The sequence below is a fragment of the Rhodamnia argentea genome, chromosome 5 (genome assembly GCF_020921035.1).
Source record: "Rhodamnia argentea isolate NSW1041297 chromosome 5, ASM2092103v1, whole genome shotgun sequence".
Taxonomy (NCBI): domain Eukaryota; kingdom Viridiplantae; phylum Streptophyta; class Magnoliopsida; order Myrtales; family Myrtaceae; genus Rhodamnia; species Rhodamnia argentea.
Window position 1 is genome coordinate 1,615,479 of NC_063154.1, and position 22,289 is coordinate 1,637,767.

At 37.4% G+C, this 22,289-nt stretch overlaps 1 protein-coding gene across 3 annotated transcripts; it reads right to left on the bottom strand.

Annotated features, from left to right (window-relative positions):
* Nucleotides 1-11,212: 11,212 nt before the first annotated feature.
* On the bottom strand, nucleotides 11,213-16,478 carry LOC115743755 (transcription factor MYB33-like). Of its 3 annotated transcripts, none has more exons than XM_048278443.1 (5): nucleotides 16,456-16,478; nucleotides 15,568-15,744; nucleotides 14,493-14,918; nucleotides 12,150-13,164; nucleotides 11,213-11,854 (listed from the first exon to the last, which is right to left on the bottom strand). In XM_048278443.1, the coding sequence occupies exons 3-5, from the start codon at nucleotides 14,853-14,855 to the stop codon at nucleotides 11,553-11,555; spliced, it is 1,680 nt and encodes a 559-aa protein (XP_048134400.1). In that variant the 5' UTR covers nucleotides 14,856-14,918; nucleotides 15,568-15,744; nucleotides 16,456-16,478; the 3' UTR covers nucleotides 11,213-11,552. The 3 variants fall into 3 exon arrangements, with proteins under 3 accessions (XP_048134400.1, XP_048134401.1, XP_030534552.1); XM_048278444.1 differs by lacking the exon at nucleotides 16,456-16,478 and adding an exon at nucleotides 16,012-16,371 and having other exon boundaries at nucleotides 14,493-14,914; XM_030678692.2 differs by lacking the exon at nucleotides 16,456-16,478 and adding an exon at nucleotides 16,012-16,369.
* Between the last annotated feature and the right edge of the window lie 5,811 nt (nucleotides 16,479-22,289).

Genomic DNA, 22,289 nt, shown 5'->3' on the forward strand with positions numbered 1-22,289 from the left:
CGAACTGTGTAAGCATTAAACAGTAAAATCTATATGCAGAGATTCAATCATTAACGGATTATCTTCATGATTTTCACGATCAATGAAGACGAACCTTTGTCTATAGCGCTTCACCAAAAAAAAAAACCTTTGTCCATAGCGGATTCTTCAAGAACGATCGATGCAGAAGACAAAGACGATGAAGACTTGATTTCTCTCCCTTAACCCTTTGTCCTTTCATGTTGTTTCTGATGGAGAGAAACAACCATACATTATTATGTTATTAACGTCGTTACATCTGCTCGTTAGGGTTGGAGATAGGACCCGACTTTCTTTTAAAAAGAAACATTATACAAGAGGTGCATTCTATCAAAGCACTTCAGAATTACACATTTTCAGGATATTTTTTCGTAACCAATATATTTAACTTTATTGCATGTAAATAATTATTAAACCATTATTAATAACATCATGTGGGCCACGCATTCTCCCACTTGGCCCATATGAGCTTTCCTTTCATAGTTTAATAAAGACTATAATATGCACAATAATAACATGCTAAAAATTTTCTTATAATTAGCTATCACAAAATAATCACAATAAAGTAAAGAGGACTAATGCGAGTCATAGCGATTGTATGTCATTAATCGACACAGTTCCTTCTATATACTACAACTGTAGCTTTCTACTAATCATGATGTATAAATAAGAAATATGGCAATGGTCCAACTATAATGTCTATGTTAGAGACTATCCTATGAAACATTCATCTACTTCCATCATGTATACTAAGTAGAAAATAGGATATATCAGAAACGCACATAAATGAGCTAAGAATATCAAATACATAAAATAAATAGAGTCATAATACAATATCATTAGCGACGTCTAATAATGTCCATCATTTCAACATGTTCATCAAATATTTTGGGCGGCAATCCTTTTGTTAATGAATCCGCAATTATAAGATTGATACTAATATGCTCAATTGATACTCTCTATTTCTGAACTTCTTCTTTGACGGACAAGTATTTGATTTCTATATGCTTAGCACCCTTAGAATACTTATCGTTTTTAGAGAAGGAAACTGCTGCAAAATTATTACAGTAAATTTTCAGTAACCCGCAATACTGTCGACAATCATAAGCTCTGAAATAAAGTTCCGTAGCCATAATCCATAAATAGTGGCCTCAAAGCATGCCACGAACTCGGCCTCCATAGTGGTGCAGTAATGACTAACGACTTTGCACTTTTTCATGAAATTGCACCTCCAGCCAAAAGGAACAAATAACAAAACGTCGATTTCCTTGTATCGGCGCATCCGGCTAAGTCTGAATCCGAACATCCAATCACCTCAAGATGATTGGATATTTATAAGTAAGCATGTAATCTTTTGTTCCTTACAAGTATCTGAGAACTCTCTTTGCAGCTTTCCAGTAATCCAATTCTAGATTACTTTAATACCTACCCAACATTCCGATGGTAAAGCTGATGTCTAGTATGGTGTAAGTTTGATCATACATTAAGCTCCTAATAACATATGCATAAGAAATACTTTTCATTTGTTCTCGTTCCAATTCACTTTTCGGACATTGCATAAGGCTAAATTTGTCCCCTTTACGAATGGGAACTATTCCTGCTAAATATTTATCCATATTGAATCTCTCTAGAATTTTATTAATATAGGCTTTCTAAGATAACCCTAACAATCCTTGTAATCTATTACGGAATGTTTTTATCTCTATCACATACGTTACCTCACTTATATCTTTCATTTCAAAATTCTTGGGGAGAAATTTCTTGGTTTTATATAACAAACCAAGATCATTAGCAACAAGCAAAATGTCATCAACATGCAGAAATAGAAAGTTAAACTTGCTCCCACTAATCTTCATATGTATACACCGATCAATGGTGTTTTCCTTAAACCCAAAAGAGGTTCTGATATCATTGATCTTGAGATACCATTATTGGGAAACATGTTTAAGTCTATATATTAACTTCTTTAATTTACATACCATGCGTTCCTTTTCTTTAACTAAAAAGCTTTCGGGTTGATCCATATAAACATCTTCCTCTAAATTACCTTTAAGAAATGTAGTTTTTACATCCATTTGGTGAAACTCTAAATCGTAATGAGCCACCAAAATCAAAATGATTCTAAATGAGTCTTTCTTAGAAACAGATGAAAAAGTCTTATTATAATCAATGCCTTCTCTTTGAGGAAAATCTTTAGCAATAAATCTAGCTTTATACTGTTCAATATCACCTTTTGAGTCGCGTTTGGTCGTAAAGACTCATTTACACCCGACCTTTTCACATTCTTTAAACAATTCAACAATATCCCGGACTCGATTTTGATCCACATATTTTAACTCTTCTTTCATGGCATTAAATTGTTGACACCTAAATTTTGGTTATTCTTTTTAGTCATGAATTTTTGCATAAAAATTAAGGACTACCCTTAGTCCTTAGAAAAATATTTAAATCATTCTTCATATAAAATGGTTTATTTTAGGCATCACGTTTCGATCGAACCGGTGGCGGATAAATTTAAAATGATGGTTCTAAGCTCTTGGCGATGAAAATCGGCTCAAACCCACAACTGAAATTTGAAATGATTGTTAGAGGTGGTTGTCCAGAATCTTCAGAGGATATAAACATTCGAATGAGATAATTGATCAAGGCAAAAAAATCGGAAAAAGGTGATTTGGTTTGTTAGGTTCTCTAGCCTATAAAGGAACGCTTTACAGAAGTGGGAGGAGAGGGTGTTATTGTGCAGAGAGAGGGGCTTGGTTCGGGGGAGCCACATGTGAGATTGAGAGAGAGAACGTGAGAAAAGCAAAGGAGAGGCTTCGGGGATCCATCCTTGACTCCCCGTTACAGCCACCGTTAGTGGCCTCCCTCCGGCGACCAGTCCCCGCCCCGGACACCGCCTGTTGTAGCCCTGACGTCGCCCCTGCTCGTGCTGTCACTGGTGCTTCAGTTTTGCGGAACAGAACCGCAAGCTATTACCATCTGTCTCTGTGATTGCACCAATCTTCTTCAGTCAAGTCACGGTCGCCCCTGAGGAGAAGCATCTCAGGTGATCATTCAATTTTCAGCAGGTTTGACCAACGATTCTGGTGAGGGCGTGCGTGCGAACTGTGAAGGACCACAATTACAACAAGGAGACAAAAACCAAGGAGCCATCAGTGGAGACTTGTTTTATTGCTGCAGGATTTGCACACGAAAAAAAAAAAAGCAAAATACATTCACGTTTGCTTTTGGTCAATATTCTGCAGCTTTCTTCAGTGTTTCATAAGGTCCTTCGCTACGTTTTATTTCTTCATAGTGCCACACTTTGAAGCCGATCCTGATCACGGTCAGCCCGCAAGCACCATCACAGATCGTGAACCGACGTCGACCATCGTGAGTTCGCTGGTTCCGAGGCGATCCTTGATTCATCGAGAATTTGTTCAAATTTGGCAATCGCATTCATCAAATTAGGTAACAAATCTTATACTTGGAATATTGGTGAAATCTGTTACTTTATTTAAATTATTTGAATTCCGAATATATCTCTGTGAATGTTGTGACTATCATGTGGAATATTCTCGTGCATATCTTTCAAAATGTGATCGATTAGGAAAATTTCCTAATCCGCAACTTGCCACGCGCAAGGATTTGAATTCAATCGTTAACCGTAAGATTACGGATTAAAGATTGGATTCAGATATTTGCGAATGTTTTCAAAAATCGGTTGAGATATCCACTTTCTTAATTGATTTGATTGGCATAATATCTTTAGAATGAATATGCTCTTGCGTGATATTTAAAATTCTAAAAGATATTGCATTGCATTTTAGATAAAAATTGCATTAAAATCATGTAGATATTTGCACGTTAATCTAATTTTAGAACAAGTTAATTTAGATTTGCATTCTAGGATAGAACATGCATATTTGCATTGATTTTCATGTCTAAAATAATTTATCTTTAATATGTTAGGGATTAGGCAAACCCGAACCTTAAAATATGTAAGATAATTATCTTTAGGCATATTTTTATTTAGGGTTGTTCATTAATCCGAAAATACAGAAAAATAAAACAAGCTTGCCATGTCATTTGCATGCTAGGTTTAGATCATATAGAATTTGCATGTTTAGGTCTTCAATTAATTCGTAAGTCATGCAGTCATTTTAATTAGACCGTAACATCATTTGTACATTAGTTACATTTTATTGCATGTCATCCAGGTTAGTCATGTAGTTAAATTAATTTCATATGCATGCTTAGGATTTCCTTCCATTTAATTCATTTGCATCCTAGGTTAAATTCATGCATTGCATATAGGTTACTTTTTATCACATTAAAAAGAAAAAAATTTAAAAGTGAGAACAATTTGTCTTGGCGTATGCATTCTGCAGTTACCTTGACTTATGAATGTTCAATTAATTGATTGTGCAATCGCATGATAACCTTTGTTAGTGACTTAGGTTAAAATCAATTAATGTTGCACGATAAAAATTTTTCATGAAATAAAATGGTACCGAAAGGGCGTTAGAGTAATCTAGCGTAATCAAGTCCCCGGACTTAGAATCTACGGTTCGTAGAAGTAATTTAGTTCTCCCGCTAATTTACTTAGGTTTCTAATCGACCTACCAAAAAACGATTAGTGGCGACTCCAATTCAAATATTTGCATGTTAAGTTGCGATTTGGTATGGACTTGGGAGAGTCCGAGTTAGGTTAGTTGAATAATTGACCTAATAATCCATTAGCCTAGAAACCTGATTTTAAGGTCGCGACATAAATCACTTTTTAAAATCGCTACATTTCATGCCCTGTGAAAATGAACCTAGATCGTTACCAATTCCTAAGTTAATTTCTGACTCTTGTACATAAATCACATAGTTATCAGAAATAACTGACTTCTTGTCCCTTTGAGATCTTCTTAATGTTATTTTTGGTAGCTCAACTACTGTGGGTTCATTGTTGACGTGTTCATTATGGAGTGATTAATCATTTATTTGTTGTTCTTGATTATTGTTTAGTTGAACAATAATATCATGAACAACTTTAGAAGTTTTGGGTAATGGAACCTCCACCCTAACTTCTTGAATGCAAGCATCACACATTCTTTTACTTCCACTAACGTTGCTATTCTCAATGAACCTAGCATTTACATATTCTACAATTCTCGTACTATGATTATAACAGTAAAATCTATATCCCTTGGATTTTTCTACATAATCAGTGAAATAACCATTGGTCATTCTAAAATTCAATTTATTTTCATGTGAATTGTAAATAAGTACTTCTGTTGGACAATCTCGGATATGTAAATGTTGTAAACTAGGTTTCCTACCCGTCCACAGTGCAAATGGAGTATTTGGAACTGCCTTACTATGATCCATGTTCAATAAGTACATAGAAGTCTTTAATGTATACATCCACATAGATAAGGGTAAAGATGAATAACCCACCATACTCCTAACCATTTTCATTAGAGCACAATTATGCCTTTCTGCTACGCCATTTTGTTGTGGTGTATCTGGCATTGTGTATTGGAGCACAAATACCATGTCTTTTAAGGAATTTAGCAAATGGACTCGAACATTGTCTTGATTCATCATACTTTCCACAGTATTCACCACCTTTATCTGATTTTACTATTTTCACATTTTTATCTAATTGTCTCTCAATTTTTTTAATATACACCTCACGTGCATTTACTGATTGAGATTTACCATGCAATAGATAAACATAACCGTAATGTGAAAAATCATCAATAAAGATGATAAGATAACTTTCTCCACCAAAAGATGAAACGTCAAAATAATTACATATATCGGTGTGTATAATTTCAAAAAACTATGTGCTTCTTGTGGCGTCTTTCTTAGTGTGTTTTGTTTGCTTACTATTAATACAATCAATACGCATTCCAAGATCAGTAAAATTCAAATTTGAAATAATTTCATTATTCACTAATCATTGCATCCTTTCTTTGGATATGTGACCCAAACGTTTATGTCACAAGGAAGTAGAATTCTCAACAATTAAACTGCATTTAGTACCGACATTATGATACAAAGTCATTATGGTCTTAACAAATGCATTATCAAATTTAAACTTGTAGAGACCATCACATAAAGTTCCAGTTCTAATAAGATTCTCATTCTTAAACAAACTGAAAGATCCACAACCAAACTTTAAAAAAAAACCTCGTTACATCAAATTTTAGCAAATAAATTAAATTGCGGGAGAATATAGGTACATAAAGGGTTCAAAACAAATCCAAATAATGTTTAGTATCTAAGGCTAAATGATAAGTGTCAATGCCTTTAAATAGAGCTTTGTTTCTATTTCCCGTGTAAACATAGTTCTCATTTGGCTTTAAGACTTGGATCGTAAGGAATCCATGCGTCGTATTGGAAATATGGATGGTAGCACCTGAATCAATCTACCAAGTATTATGAGGAGCTTCAGTAAAGTTTGATTCAAAACATACTAAAGCACAAACATACTAAAGCATAAAGCTTACCTTTATTTTCGAACCAAACTTTACGTTTTAAACAATCATTCTTCAAGTGTCCACTTTTATTATAAAAGTGACACTTAATAAGATTGTGTTACTTCTTATGGATTTGAGAAGCCTTAAAAGAGTCATTCAAGATATGTAATCCCTTATTCTTGTTCTTTCTACCTTTCCCACATTTTCACTTGGAACTCTTTTCGGGTTCTTGATGACTTAAAAGATGAACGGAATGAACCTTTTGGTTCTTTATCCATGTTTCCTCTTGAATAAGCATCTTGGCTAATTCATTTACATTCCACTTATTTTTTATAATGTTGTAATTCATCCGAAATGGCCCATATTGTTCACAAGGTAAGGAATTCAATATAAACTGAACTAAAAAGTATTCATCCACATTCATTCCCAAATTCTTTAACTTTGCTGCGAGATTTATCATCTCAAGTACATGTTCATGCATGGTACGTGAACCATCATATTTCATGGTGGTCAAAGTACTCATTGATATACCAACGAGTGACTTATCATTTGTTTGAGAGCGTTCTTCCATAAACTTCATAAATTCCTTCGCACCGTCGACTTTGGGAAGAGTGGTCTTTAAATTGTTCGCTACTATCATTCGCATGAACATTAAGCTTAGTTTGTTCGATCTTTCCCAAGTTTTATGAAAAGACATTTCATCATCGCTACTTTCATCGGTAATAGCAGCTTATTTCTCAACTTGAAGTGCCAAATTAAGATCCAGGACATCTAAGTGAAATTGGACTTGCTCACTCCAATCAGAGAAATTCATTCCATTAAATAATGGAACAGACGAAGCGTGCGAATGAAGAGAAACAGGTACAGAAACTGCAAGCATGTAAGGAAATGCCCATACTTTAATGCTTTGAGAATATCACAATCAGATTTAAATTAAACATTACATGTATATCATAGTTTTCATTTGAAAATCCTATGATATATCAACTTCTATTAAACCATAATGATGTTAATAACTTTTATTTGACATTTACGAACATATCTCATTAAAATTTATTTGCTATTTTTGGATATACAACTAAATCTAGTAAGACATATGAATTACTCACCATTACATTCATGAATTATCTCGAAGTCCTTATAATGAATGAACTTCAATAAATCCATGATACCAATAATGATATTTACCGTATCAATTTCAATCATAACATCAAATAATCATGGATAATTGAATAAAATACTATAAATTTTAAAAATTCAAGAAACTTAAGGTTCGGCCACTTTGGTGACTAACAAATAATTAATTTCCCAAGATGTATTAAATTCATGTGCGCAAGGGCAAAACGGTAAATTCAGGATTCAAAGGCAAAATGGTAAATTTATGAGTCAAGGGCTAAATAGTGATTTTTGTCGCAAAGGACAAAATAGGGGCAAAGCTCTAATTTGAGCGGTGAGGGGCAAAACTGTAAATTCATGGGCATGGCCAAAATTAAATAATGGTAAATATCATAAAAAAATTCCTTCCACACATGCCTATTTAAGAGTGAGCATGGGCCTGGTGGATAGGCCTAGGCCTAGACCTAGACCCCGAAACCGACCATATTATAAATGGTTCCCAATTTTTGGAATCGAGAATCGACCCTGTTTATCCTAGAACTTGTTTTGGAACCGACCTTATTTTTCGATCCAGTTTCGGGGTCTACCCAAGAGACTGTTTTCTTTTTGTTTCTTTTTCTGATTTCATTTTTTCCATCAAAATAATAAGTATATCGATGAAATGATCCAAAGTAAAATGTGAATAATAAAGCTCATTATCCCCCAAAAGCAACAATCCAAAATATAATAATAGAAATTACAATCTACCAAAAGAAATAATGATTCTACAAAACGCTGAATTAATAAGTGCAATTCTTCCTTTCGCACTACCACCAAAATCCGCTAATAATATCTTCTTTTTGTCTTGTAAGTCAAAAGACTCGAAGCCCACTTTAAAACTTACAAGGTTGACAAAAGAAGCGAGATAGTTTTTTTTTTAAACAGTAGCTAAAATCGGTCTTGGTGGGTCTTTACCTAGAACCGGGAACCGGACTGATTTCAACTGGTTCCAAAAAATTGGAACCGGTTTGAGCGAGAACCGATTTCCGACCCTATTTTTCGGGTGATCCAATCCTAGTTTTGGGTAAATCCGGTCCGATTGCACACCCCTACGCCTGTTCATTTTGGTCAGAGTAAGGCGCATGTGTCCACGTGCCTACGAGGCACGTGGGTCCCACGCGCGTCTTCTTCTTCACGCAATAATCCTCGTCGCATGAACAGCCCGCTCTTTTGCCAAATTCCGCCATGACTTTCGTCCCTTTATCCCCTCCGAAAACCTAGGTTAGGCCAAATTAAAATATAGATTTTGGTAATCTCATCCACACGACCACACAGGTCCTTGAATAGGAGAAAATGGCCAAAATTTTTATTGGGATCAAGCAAAAAATCAATCGGACATAAACCTTAATCACCGAAACTTTCCCCACTTAATCCGCCTCTGGTGATAGGTGGTGGTAATTTGGCAAGAATAAATGCTTTTCTTTCAAGGCCAGAATTGATCCGAATTTCAATTCATTCATAAAATCCCCGAAATTTCATGAAAGACAAGAAAATTCATCGAGCCTTAATTCATACGCACAGAAACTTCATATACGAATATTATCAGAAAATCATGAAATCCTAAACCATGCTCCGAGACAAACTATAAGCATTAAGTAGTAAAATCTATACACGGAGATTCAATCATTGATGGATCTTCGATCTTCTTGATTTTCACAATCAATAATGATAAATATGTGCCTTTATCCATAGTGATTCTTCAAAAACGATCGGTGCAGAAGACAAAGATGATGAAGACTTGATTTCTCTCCCTTAACGCTCTATTCTTTCAAGTTATTTCTGATGGAGAGAAACAACCATACGTTGTTATATCATTAATGTCGTTAAGTCCGTTCGTTAGGGTTAGAGAGAAAACTAGACTTCCTTTTAAAAAGAAACGTTATCCAAGAGGTGTCTTTCATCAAAACACTTCAGAATCACACATTTTCAAGGTATCTTTTCGTAACCAATATATTTAACTTTATTGCATGTACATAATTATTAAACTATTGTTAATAACATCATGCGGGCCACAATAATTGTTACAAACTAATCTTGCGAAGGCCAAAACACATCGATGTCTTTGACCCAAAAAATGCTTCCCATTGACTTCAATCAAATAGCACTGTGTTCTCCTCGGAAATTTCTCGACCACTTTCATGCTAGTCTAGTTCAAACCGAGGAGAAGATTGACAACAGTCATAGGCAAAAGAGAAAATCGAAGATGACGATGTATTCCCCCGAAATCTCTCTCTCTCCGACCTCGACGACGACGAAGAACTTGGGAAGATTGCTCGCTCGAACAGAGCTCACGGGAAGTAGGCAAAGGAACTCAGGGCATTTCGCGTGAAAATATGAAATTCCTAATTTCGGAAAAGGGGCTGACATTATTTAAAGAAAAATGGTTAAAAAAGTCCTAAATTTATTACACTTTTACCAATCCCGTCTTGAACCTTTTAATTTTGTTAATTCATTCCTAACGTATTGCATTTATGCTAATTCGGTCCTGAACTTTTCTTTTGAGCCAATTCAGTCACAAACCTTTTGTATTTGTGCCAATTTATTCCATCATGCCAACTTTGGGTGGCCGACGCCGACGTGAAGCTGTAGAAGCAATTTTTAATAATATTTTTTTGATTTTTGATTTTTATTTTTTTGGTCTCCTCCTTCCTCAGGCCATGGCTAGGCACCGATGCCAGTGGCTCATCGATCCTCTGCTCCAACCATGGCGTGAGGAAGCCATGGCCTAAGGAAGAAGAACAAAAAAAAATAAATGATTGAAAAAATATTAAATATTATTAAAAAAAATTCTAGCAACGCCAGGTGGCCAAAATTGATCAAATAGACTGCAAAGTTTAGGGTTGAATTGATAAAAGTATAATAATTTTAAATTTTTTTTGACAATTTCCCTATTATTTCACCAAAAACGAAAAAGAGGAGTCGATTAATTTTGTCATCCTAAATGGTGATTAGATTGGAAAAGGACATGGATTGTTGTTTTTATTCCTTTGTGGCCGTCTTCCTTTTTTTGCCTAATCTCTTTTAGGGTTAATATTATGAAAATCCCAAATTAATACATAAATGATAAATTCATCCCAAATTAATTTTTTACCATCAAAAATCCTAAATTGATGAATCTACAGCAAATTTACCTTTCGCTACTTTTCGTTAAATTTTATCGTCAAATTATTAAATTTGATGACAGATTGTAGCTAACGGGTATAATAATTTGTAATTTTTGTTCTCCATTTATCATAGGTGTATCAATTTAAAATTTTTCATGATATTAATTTAATTTAACAAAAACTAACAAAAAATAAATTTATCACCCGATTTAAAAATTTTTGCGATAAAATAATTATTTTGAAATAAATTTATGACGTGTATCAATTTGAAATTTTTCATAATACTATTAACCCAATTCTTTAGCGTTTACTTTTAACTCGTGTTCAATGTGAGAATACTATATCCTAATCGGAGGTTTTGAAAAAATGATGGATAAAAAGCAGGATATATCACAGCAGATTGCAAGACACTTTAAAAGATTTTTCCTTTTAAAAAAATGGGGAAATACCAAATAATTATAGGATCAGAAAACCTGAAGGAAAATAATGCGAACTATCTTAGACTGCGTCAAGCATCCAATGCAGTCCGACCCCCAAAAAAAAAAGGCATCCAATACAAGGATATTCGGTTATTCAAACAATTATAGAGGGACAAGGTCAACACATACCTAAGTGCCTCTGTAGTTCAAAGTTTCACACAGGGCAAATTCCAAATACCAGATGTCTTAAAGAGCAAGAGAACTAAGAAAACCACAGCCGGATTCCAATTTGGTCTCATGGTGGCCTTCGTGTGTTCTGTGTGCGACTAGGATTGACTAGACAAATTATCGACAAGAACAGAAGTCGGTTCAGACCTCGGGGAATTTCGGCCTAGCAAATTCTACGGAAGTTCAGGCATTTGACACGCAGAAGGCATGTTGTTCCAGGCACACGAATTAAGCCTCCATCCTTGATCTGAAGTACAAGTTCCGATGCTTTGTTTGTAGTCGTTGCAAAGATCATCTCCGAGAAGCGACACCATGGAATCAGAAATGGCAGATTGATCCTTCAGAGATCCAGAACCAAGTCCAAACCAATCTGAAGCAAGCAAAGCATCAGGCCGCATCACGTCGCAACGGGCAGGGATTTCATGCTTGCTATCAGGAGACTGAAACTGGTTCAAAGGTTCCGGCATATTGAATGCTGCAGAACAACCAAAACAATTGTTAAATGCTTAACGCGGAATCCATATGTATCCGGCCTTAAAAAAGGAAAATTTGGGAGACTAGAGAAAAAAGGTAGAAGGCACAGAAAAGCGCAAAGAAAGAAAAAGGAATTGAAGATATTTGCAGCCTGCTTTAATCAGGAGCCATTAAACTCAAGGATGTTTTAAGTAATGAAGATCAACTAGATTGCTACATCCATTGAATCAGATTCCTAAAAGAACAAAAATATTTGCAACCAGGAAAACAAAAAAACCATTTGAAGATATTCTCACCAGTTAAGGTATCAGGATGCGGTTGTTCATCCAGTGAGCTTCCACTAGTGCTCATAGGAGTGCAACTGTTGAAAACTGAACTTGCAGAATGGCCCAGTGGAGAGATGGGGTCACCATACTCTTCCCATTCAGACTTGCAAATATCCAAGGTGGAACTGCTTATATCACCAGGCGTCAAAGCAGATGAATTTGAACTTTTTTCAGGTGAATTATTTTTGGCACTGCTCATAGTCTTTGACTCGTAAACTAAAGCATCCAGCAGCCCACTATTACGAGGAGAGAGACACTCTGAATCAGCCTTTCCAGTTCTAGCCGGAGACAGGATAAAATTGTCCACTGATTCAAGTAAAGTAGGAGGGGACGAAGAAGTGTCCCAGCTACCCAAATCAGTTTCAGAATATTGGAGTGAAGGGAGCTCCAACTTCAAAGCCTCATAAGAGGGCTCAGAAGTAGAGGAATTGCCATTTGAAAAGGAATGGCTACCTTGAACCACACCAAAGGACAGTGGGTTCTTATCTGGATCATGATCCATCTGAAAAGGATGGACAATAGATCGAGAAAGTTTCTCACGGGAATCATCCTCAAATTGATGCATCGAGGGGAACGCATCTTTGAAAATACCAGCATAGCCAGGGTAAAAGGATGCTGATTGACGAAGACGTTTGTGACGAGGCATTGTTGGCGGCACTAAACCACCATATTGAGAAGAAGCAAGACCTTTCATCAGCAAGCTGGTCGCAGAAATGTCGGAAATTTCAGGAACATAAGGTAAGACACCGTGGTTGACCTTTAAACTGTCAAAAACAACATCCGGAATCTCATAGCCACCGCTCTGCAAGATGTCATGATGGCCTTTATTCCCGTTGGTCATTCTGCAAAATGTCTGACCTTGTTGACCATCCTGCAGCGCTTGCACGCACAACTCAGAAGGATAAAGTGGTAAGCCAGCACGTTGACGTCTCTTGATTCGCGTGTTCCAATAGTTCTTTATCTCGTTATCTGTACGGCCAGGCAGCTAAGAGATGCCAAGAGCAATGGAAAAAATGAAAAACGTCAGTATCTTGAACTATCCACATAGAAAGATGTATAGTAGGACAATATTGGTGAAAGAACAGGAACTGACACTAACAAGTGCAAGAAGGAAAAGGAATTGAAGGCAACGTGCAGTCATGCACAATCAAAATGATCACTTTCACATTTCAAGTCATGAAAGGAACAAGAAAAAAAAGAAGAAAAAGACAAGTGTTGCAAATCCTTAATGTACCCTAGGTCCACACAAGGCTGTAGGCCAGTAGAGTAATTGTCATCAAAAGGCGCTCTTTTGCTGTCCAGTGTACTGATAAAGGTGCCCTCCGCATCGCCTTTTTGTTTTTCTAAAGCATGCATAAGGAGTTAAGGTAATTCACATTTCTTTTGTGAATTCTTCTTATTTTATAACGCACTCATCCAGCCAAACAAAAAAGAAAGAGATATGACTGGGGGCAAATTGCATCCCGGCATGGATAGACATACAATAATGCTGCTCATAGTGCAAGAATGCCACCGGTAATTTGCAGCAGAAAGTAACAGGAGAGCTGGCTATTATTTTTTAGTTCAAAAAAACAGATTCAGCAAAGCATCACTACCGGTACTTATATTAGTGAATTACAAATGCTAAATTGACTCCATGTATAACTGAAAGGTCCAGAGGTCTTGCAACCTGAAGCTCACCACAGACAATTATTACAAAGAGCAACCAACCAATATATACTCATCTGACACCACACCGTCTCGATAAATGAAGTATTAGAGCACTGATGGTTGCCAATTAACTGTGTTGAAACTCATGGGACTATGATAGTCTGTTTAGGGGTAAACTAGTTTTTTCGGGGACTGCAATATCTTCACATCAAGGAGTAGAGTTCCAAAATGACTGTTTCATAGTTTTCAGAAACCTTAAGTAAAACATATAAAAGGGACGTTAAACATAATAGAAAACCGACCGACTTCAGAGATTCAATATAAACTTTTTCAGACTGGAAGCAAATTATTACTCTCCAGTGATCTGCCATATTAAACATATGTATATTCAAAAAAGGCTTTCAAATTCATTGCATGCCAACACTGGCAATTTCAACCATGCAAGAAGCTACATGGGATACTTCTCATCTAAACCAAAGGAATATTAGACAAAAGAGACATACGTCAAATGCAATCTAATCCGCTAACAATATATCACATATCTCATGCAATGCAGATATGATAGAAAATCCTTATATTTTAATTTCCCCAGGTAAACTGTGCAGGAAGCAAACAAGAGAAAGCTCCTCCTTCAATATGTAGATAAGGAAGTCAAGCAATTACATGTGCAGCCATGCGAGCCCATTTGTTTCCCATTTTTGCATGGAGTTCCACAATGAGTCTTTCTTCCTCCGCAGAAAATGCTCCTTTCTTCAAGTTTGGCCGCAAGTGATTTGCCCATCGCAACCGGCAACTCTTGCCGCAACGAGAAAGCCCTGAGAACTTTTGAACAGCATTCCAATTTCCCTCCCCATGCTTCTTGACATAGTCCACCAAAATAGCATCTTCGGCAGACGTCCATGGACCTTTCTTCAGAACTGATCCGCCATCTGCACTTCCTCCACTCTTACCTTTATCCATCAAAGGGGAGCCAATCTGATCCTGGGAGAGTACCCCATCATCACTCTCAAATGTTGCGTGGCTCATATCTTTCAACTGTATTTGCACAGCTATCCTTTCCAGAAGTGCAACAGGGCAGTGACAATCCGACTGCCAGAAAACGAATTTGTAACAGAGCATGTTAAATACAACAGGGTAGCTAGGGAGAATTTCAATCCTCCAAGAACACCATTCAAATTGATGACGATATTTTAAGAGTTCCCCCTTGGCGAAACAAGATAAAAGCCCACAAAGAGAAGAGACGTCAATCAAAATTGGAGAAAGGCCCTAAAGACAAAGCGTCAAACATCTAACAGAGAAAACAATTATTAAAGAAAAAGTAGAAGCAACCTTTCATAAAATGCTAATTAAAACATTAATTATAAGACAAGTCATCTTCTGAGACTGAAGTCCAACAAGAAGATTGGGGTCATGAGGAATTAATAATCTCTATGTTCAACAAAGTATCATCCAAAGGAAAAAAGCATGGAAGTAAATAAACACCGTCCAGTGCTTTGAGATACACTAAAGCAGAATTCATTTCGCTCACCAACCTTAGAATCACAAGGCCATCTACTGCAGAGAATTCCCAACAATTATTACACGCTAAAACTGCACAAACTTCAATCAAGACATTACTAGATACGACAGGGTCTTTCTTAGCAAGACTAAACAATCTGAAGGGACGACAATTCTAGCAAACTTTAACCATCTTCTACAAATCAGATCCAAAGCCGCAAAAAGAGAGATGCACGCCAACCTAACGCGAAGGTATTGCACGCCTGAATCTGGCCACGACAGAGCAGATGCAAGATTTCCGAATCGGCAAAAGGGAAACTGCTTTCTCTGACCAATCAATCCACCGCCAATTGGCAATTTCCGGGCTCAAGGTCTCGAATCGAGCTAAGTCGCCCAAGAATAGCTATGCACGGAACACCTGAAACCCAAAAAGAGAAAATCATCAAATCAACAGAAAAAAAAAAAGAAAAAAACACAGAAGCTCCGCTGCTGAAACTTGTTCCGAATCATCAACTCTCACGGGAAAACGGCGAAGAGAGGCTTCTTCATCGCGACAACACAATCACAGCAATGCAGTCCGCAGATCCGAAAATGCAGAAAACCCCCCGCACCTCAAAACAAGAATGGAAAGAACACGAGAGCAGAGAACCCAAAAAAATAAAAGAAAAGAAACCCTAAGTCTGACCTCGATATGGGAGCCCAGGACGCCGCGGACCCTCCCCTAGGAAGTACAGAACATCGCGATCCAAACACGCACACGCACACACAAAAATTCACATATGAGAGCTACAGGGAGAGGGGGAGAGAGAGAGAGAAAGCGACTTTTGCTTTCTAGAGAGAGAGAGAGAGAGAGAGAGAGAGAGGGAAGATTTTTCAGGGAAAGAGAGGAAGGAGAAAGAGGCGGGCGGAGGAACGAAATCGATTGAGTGGAGAAATGGCAAAACCAGAGAAAATTCAGGGGAGACAAAAGCGGAGAAGGCAACAGCTTTTTTATTTTTCTTTTTCCTTTTTTTTTATTTAAATTCTCCTTTTTTTTTTCTGTTCTCTTTTCTTCTTCTTCTTCTTCTTTTTCTCTTCCTCCTTCCCCAATCGAGCTTCGTGTTCACGAAAAAAAAAAAAAGACCATTACCATACATCATCGCCATGGACACACTGGACAGGAAGAGGAGACTCAGAGCTTACTTCTTCATCCGTCGCCTTCGTCCCCTTTGCTCTCCAAGATTCTTCACCTCAGAGACGCCATGATCGACCGATGCAGATGCTCTTCACAGAAGAGAGAGAGAGAGAGAGAGAGAGAGAGAAGGAGGGAGAATGATTTCCTCCATTTTCGTGGACCTTTAAAAGAGGCATGAGCTTGAACACCCCCCTCGCTCTCTCTCTCTCGCATTCGAATGGCTAAGGGCAGTCAAATTCAAGAGGGAAATAGTAATGATTGGAAAAATGAAAAGTGAAAATCGAAAATCGCTTTGACCAAAAGTCAAGGAGATCATACAAAAGTCCGGGGGCGAGGGGCGTGCGTACTTCTGCGATTTTGCGAGCGGGGCGCGCGGTTACACGCGCCGCGTGGCGCGTGAGTCCGGGGCTAACGTGCATGCGGCCGGGATGATGATTGGGCACGCGGGATCATCTCCCTGCACATGGAGAGAGAGAGAGAGAGAGAGAGGATATTTCCTGATTTCCCGGATTTTGGGCTTCTTTGGGCGGGGCACTTTGCTTTTGGGCCTTTGATGGAATGAACGAGGTGCTTTTTTTTTTTTTTTTTTATCATGGCATTTATCTCATTTTTTCCATTTTTATTTTTAGATTTCCGTATTTTCCATAATTTTTTTTGGGGTTTTTAAATTATCTAGATCTTTCCTTAAGATCGATGATTGAAAATTGAAATTCGCTCAAAATGAAAGTCAAGCCAAACGGGCCACCTTCATTGTTTTAAAAAATAAAGCTCTATAAGGATTTCTTCGAAACGATAATATTTTCACATACGGATCTTGCTCGGTCAAAATAAATATTTTTTTCCCGTTTCTAGGAACATGGCTACTCATAAATTATTCCGGGGACGCTTTGTTGGATTTGATCATTAATCGTGACAATTAGACACTCACGAGACCTCATTTGAAATGCGCCAAATTTCTAATTTACACGACAAAATTAATTGTCAAACACATCACTAGAAGTGGCCGTGGTCCCTACCCAACATCACCATTGGACAAATTCAAGAGCTGCTTTCTTGTGGGCTCATGCCCTAAAACACGAATTCATCAAACCATCCCAATTTTAGCAAAAGCCACCAAAAACCATGTAAGCCTTAGGACCATCTCTGTGTCTTTTCTTCAGGTCAGACAAAAGACATTGCGAATAATCCCTCTTTCCTCAACTTGAGCAGAGCGCGTGAGGTCATCCGCTTATCCCTGCAAATCATTACCCCTTCTTGGCAAAAAATTTTCTGTTCCTTTTCATCAAATTCTCCGTCTTTCCGAACTCGCTTCGTCCCCCATTTTGTTTCCTCATCTGGGAAGGGGGGCGCTATACTCATCAATTTGGATCCCAGCCTTAGATCCCGCTTCACGAATGCCTCTGTTTCGGACAATTCGATAGGCACGAAGATTGAACATTGAAGAGAAGACAGCGGAAACTTTGCCGAGGAGGGGTGTGGGTGATGGGTCATGCAAGTGATGAGAACCCTCAGAATTGGGGATTTCTAGGGGAAGGGGATTCCCTTCGCACGATGCGCAGCGAGCTGACCAAAACTCTCCATTTGCTAAAAAAGCATGTTCTAGTTTCGTATCAATAAAGGCAAATCTCCAGATTGGCTGGCTGATCAAAGAGAGTTTCGGGGAAATCTTCTCCCCCTCCCCGTTCTTTTTGACCTTTTCGAGCAAGTTGACAGCCGAACGCCGGATAAGCACAGATCACCACCTCCCCCCACAATTGTAATTGACCTGAAATATTGCTGACGCCACTCTTTGTATATTATCATGTTATTTTGCCCGGAAAGTGACGACCTTGCGGCCAGAAAAAGGAGGCTGCCCAACCTCGCAGAGCGAGAAAAGGGGGGGAAAGGAAAGGGACGGGAAAGTTTTTGGTGGTCGCCGGGCGTTCACACCAGAAAGAGATGATTTGGAGAACGCGTGCGTGAAAATCGTGACAAAAAGACAAAAAAAGACGAAGCGAAGTTTGGAGGGAAGGTTTCTCGCGTGACGAGAATTGAAAGCCCATACGTATCATTCTCATTTTCTTTTCCCCTAATTCTCTAGTGGGAAAAAAAAGAAGGGCCCGATTGCGGGCACATGATGTCAGCGACTTCGGAGACGAGACGAAAAGGCTTACGTGTCCTGCCGTCTTTTTTTTCTGCTTTTTTATTTATTTATTCTTTTTTTTTATTGGGAGGAATTATTTGTCGACATGACGTATTGATTTGTTTTTTTTTTTTGTTTTGGTCCGAGGGGCTTTGTTCTTTCTTCGAGAAAAGAGACGAATCGAAAATCGAATGTGGAGCTCGGAGGCACGAAATGAGGAAAGAAACCACACACGCAGCTCGAGGTTCGATTGGGCCCTTCATTAGCTACGCGGACTCGACAAGTTCGGGGCCCAACTGGATATGGGCCCAATCAGGAGCGAAACTCAACAGCCGCCGGCATCATCAACTCTTTTGGGCCTCTCTCCGCTCGATTATAATCTCGTTCGTCTTTGCTCCAGTTCGTGACGTTTAGGGTCGCCGCAGCTCGCTCGCTCGCTCGGAGCATCGGCTCCATCGAGTCAAAACTCCGGCTCCCCTTTCCGCAATCAATCGCGTCCCTCCATCGTCGGTTGCGCCAATGGACGGCCCCAATTGTCCCACAGTCGCCTCCTCCCCCGACCTCTTCCTCTTGGACCCGAATCTCTTGCTCGGTTTGTCATCGCTCCGTTCGTCCTCGGACCGCGGTTCCAATCGTTGCTCTCTTTCGTGATCGTTTCCTCTTCTCGCGGACGACTCTAGGGCTTTGCGGACCGCCACCGCTTGATCCGCCGGTACTTGGGGAAGCTCCGGCCGAGGCGCCCGGCGAGGTCCTCCGCGGTCAAGGCATCGTGCTTCGACGACTCCGTTGCCCGCCGTTTCTTGGTCCTCTTCGCATTTGCAATGCTAGCGCGAACGTGATCGCTAATCACCGTAAACCGAAATGGTCTACGATCTTGCGTGCTAAGTTGGTAAAATTGGCCGGCTTTGACTAGGGGTAAGCAATTCCGGGTTCATTGCGGGTTCCACTTGGAACCCGAAACCTACTAGTCAGAATAGGTTCCTCATTTTTTGGAACCCGGAACCTACCCCATCACAGGTTATAGGGTCGGTTCCAGGGTACCCGATAACCTATCAATTTCTTTTATTTTATTTTCTTTTTTCATTTTTAGTTAAGCAAAATGAGAGTGAATGATGTGACATCTAAGAGAAAGTAGAGGTGAGTAATTTTAGATTCCGTACATGTTATATTAAGAACCCGAAACCAATCCATTGGAGCACGCTTATCATTTTTTGGAACTTGAAACCTAAAAATTTGTTTGGCTCCAGTTCATCGGATGCCATAGAACATTATAGGATCGTACAAAAATATATACAAAGAAAAATGATAAATTTATTTCAAAATCTAGGTTCCAGGTTCTAGGTAGTGGAACCCGGAACCTACCCGTTATGACAGGTTCTTCAATTTTTGGAACCTGGAACCTATCCCGCATACCTTGGAACCTGGAACCAGACAGGATCCTACGGGTTCCAATTCCAGGTTCTCGGTTCTACCCTGGAACCATGCTCACCTCTAACTTTGGCGCACATAGCGTTTTCCGTAAAATATCTTTTAATGAAAATTTTCTGCTAAAACTGGAAAATTCTATGCCAAGTGGACTTTTTTTATGTTTTCATTTCGAAAAATTACAAGTGAGGTCTTTCGAATTGAAAAAGAAAAAGACAAGTGAGTCTCGTGAGATTAAAAATATCTTTTAATGAAAATTTTTCGCTAAAACTGGAAAATTCTATGCCAAGTGGACTTTTTTTATGTTTTCATTTCTAAAAATTACAAGTGAGGTCTTTCGAATTGAAAAAGAAAAAGACAAGTGAGTCTCGTGAGATTTTAATTAAAAGGTGAAATTTTACAAGCGCGATAATTCATTCAAAATTGTCTTAAGAAAATATCTGATAATCATTATGGTGCCGTTCCTTGCTTAAAGCATGTTAGATCAATTTATTTCGCGAAAAATAAATAATTTAAAAAATACTTTTTTGAATGATTACTTTTATTGCTTAAAAAAAGAAAGGCTATATTCATTTCGCGAAAAAATTGGATGTTTCTTAAAAATATTTTTCAGGAAGTCATTTTTCAATAAAATGTCAATATTTTCCGATGTTCGGCCAAAATTTGAAAATGACCAGGAAAATATTTTTCGTTGTTCAATATGGAAAATCATATTTGATTTTTTTCCATGCACTGTTTTTAATAAATTTTATTTTTATTTATTTTTCCTTTTTACATTTTATTTTCCCTTCTTCTTCTTGAGCCTCACTCGCTTGTGACTGGCCGAAGAAGAAGGGAGAATAAAATAAAAGAATTAAAAAAAGATAAATGATAAAAAATTGATTTAAAAAATAATAATAAATAATAATAACTAAAACTAAAAAGAATGTGAAGGAGTGGAGGAAGGAAAGATGAGGGAAAATATTTTCTTCTTCTAAAAAAAGATAAAACTATTTTCAAATCACTTTTGAAGGTGTTTTTTATGAGTGAAAAATGTCTTCTTTGACTCGTTTTATTTTTTGTGGATTGAATGTCGGAAAATTCAGAAAACATTTTCTTAGATGCGAAATCAACGGAGTCGAATAAAAACAAAAGTTTTTTCATCGTTCACAAAAAAATTTAAATATAAATTGGTCATAATGTAAAAACAAATCTTTGCTTAATTTTTTCAAACGATACCAGCCATTATTTTCAGAAAATATTTTCAAATCATTTTTTTTTCACGAAACAAACACAAAGCCTAACAAACAAGCCAATAGGGGCATGATCGAATTAAAAAAATATTATTTTGAGTTCCAATGTAGATAAGATTTTTTTTTCTAGATTACCACACCCATATGATATATAGGACCTCTAGGATAGTTTTACGAGTTTGAAAGTGAGACAAAAGAATCAAGCTTTGCCTTGATGTGCGACCATTGTTCCTCAAATAATTTGAAATTACCGAACATGTAAGATTTCTTCTTTTGTTTTATAAAAAATATATGACTCAAAAAATATTTTCCCAAAACCAATCTCTTGTCTCACTTAAAATGATTAATCGATAAGAATATTGTCATCATCAATAACAATTTACGTTTAATCATTTTTATTAACAATGGAAATATTTTGGTTCATTCATTTTTTGTAAGCAAATATAAAGAATTTTTTTAGGAAAATATTTTTCAAATCATTTATTTTTAGCAAAAAAAATCACAAGCTAGACAGTAAACCTATCTTATTATTGTCTTCGAAACGGCATTTCCACTCTTACCTATCAAACTGCATTTTATTTTTCGAAAACTGTAATTGTTTTTTTTTTTGGTCGAAGTAATTGTTTTTAAATCTAACTAAAACCACCTACGTGAGACTCGATTTTCAAAACTAAAGGTACGTGCGTATCTCTATCTATCTATCCATGTATCTATATATTAATCTATCTATCGACGGTCATTAATCAATTTACCATGGTAAAAAACTATTGGCTATATCTTTGAAATTCCATATTTACCGAGAAATTATTAGGTACTTCCCACATAATCGGTTGACCTTCAATGAGTCATTTCACATTATCTAACGTTCACAAAAATGCGACTTACACGTAACGTAGGCTGAAAATATTAAAAGCAATGAATAATGACATGAATGATCCATTAAATTTGGCTTGATATGTAATGTGATTTCGAAACTTTTAATTCGTTGAATATGATACTAAAACTTTAGC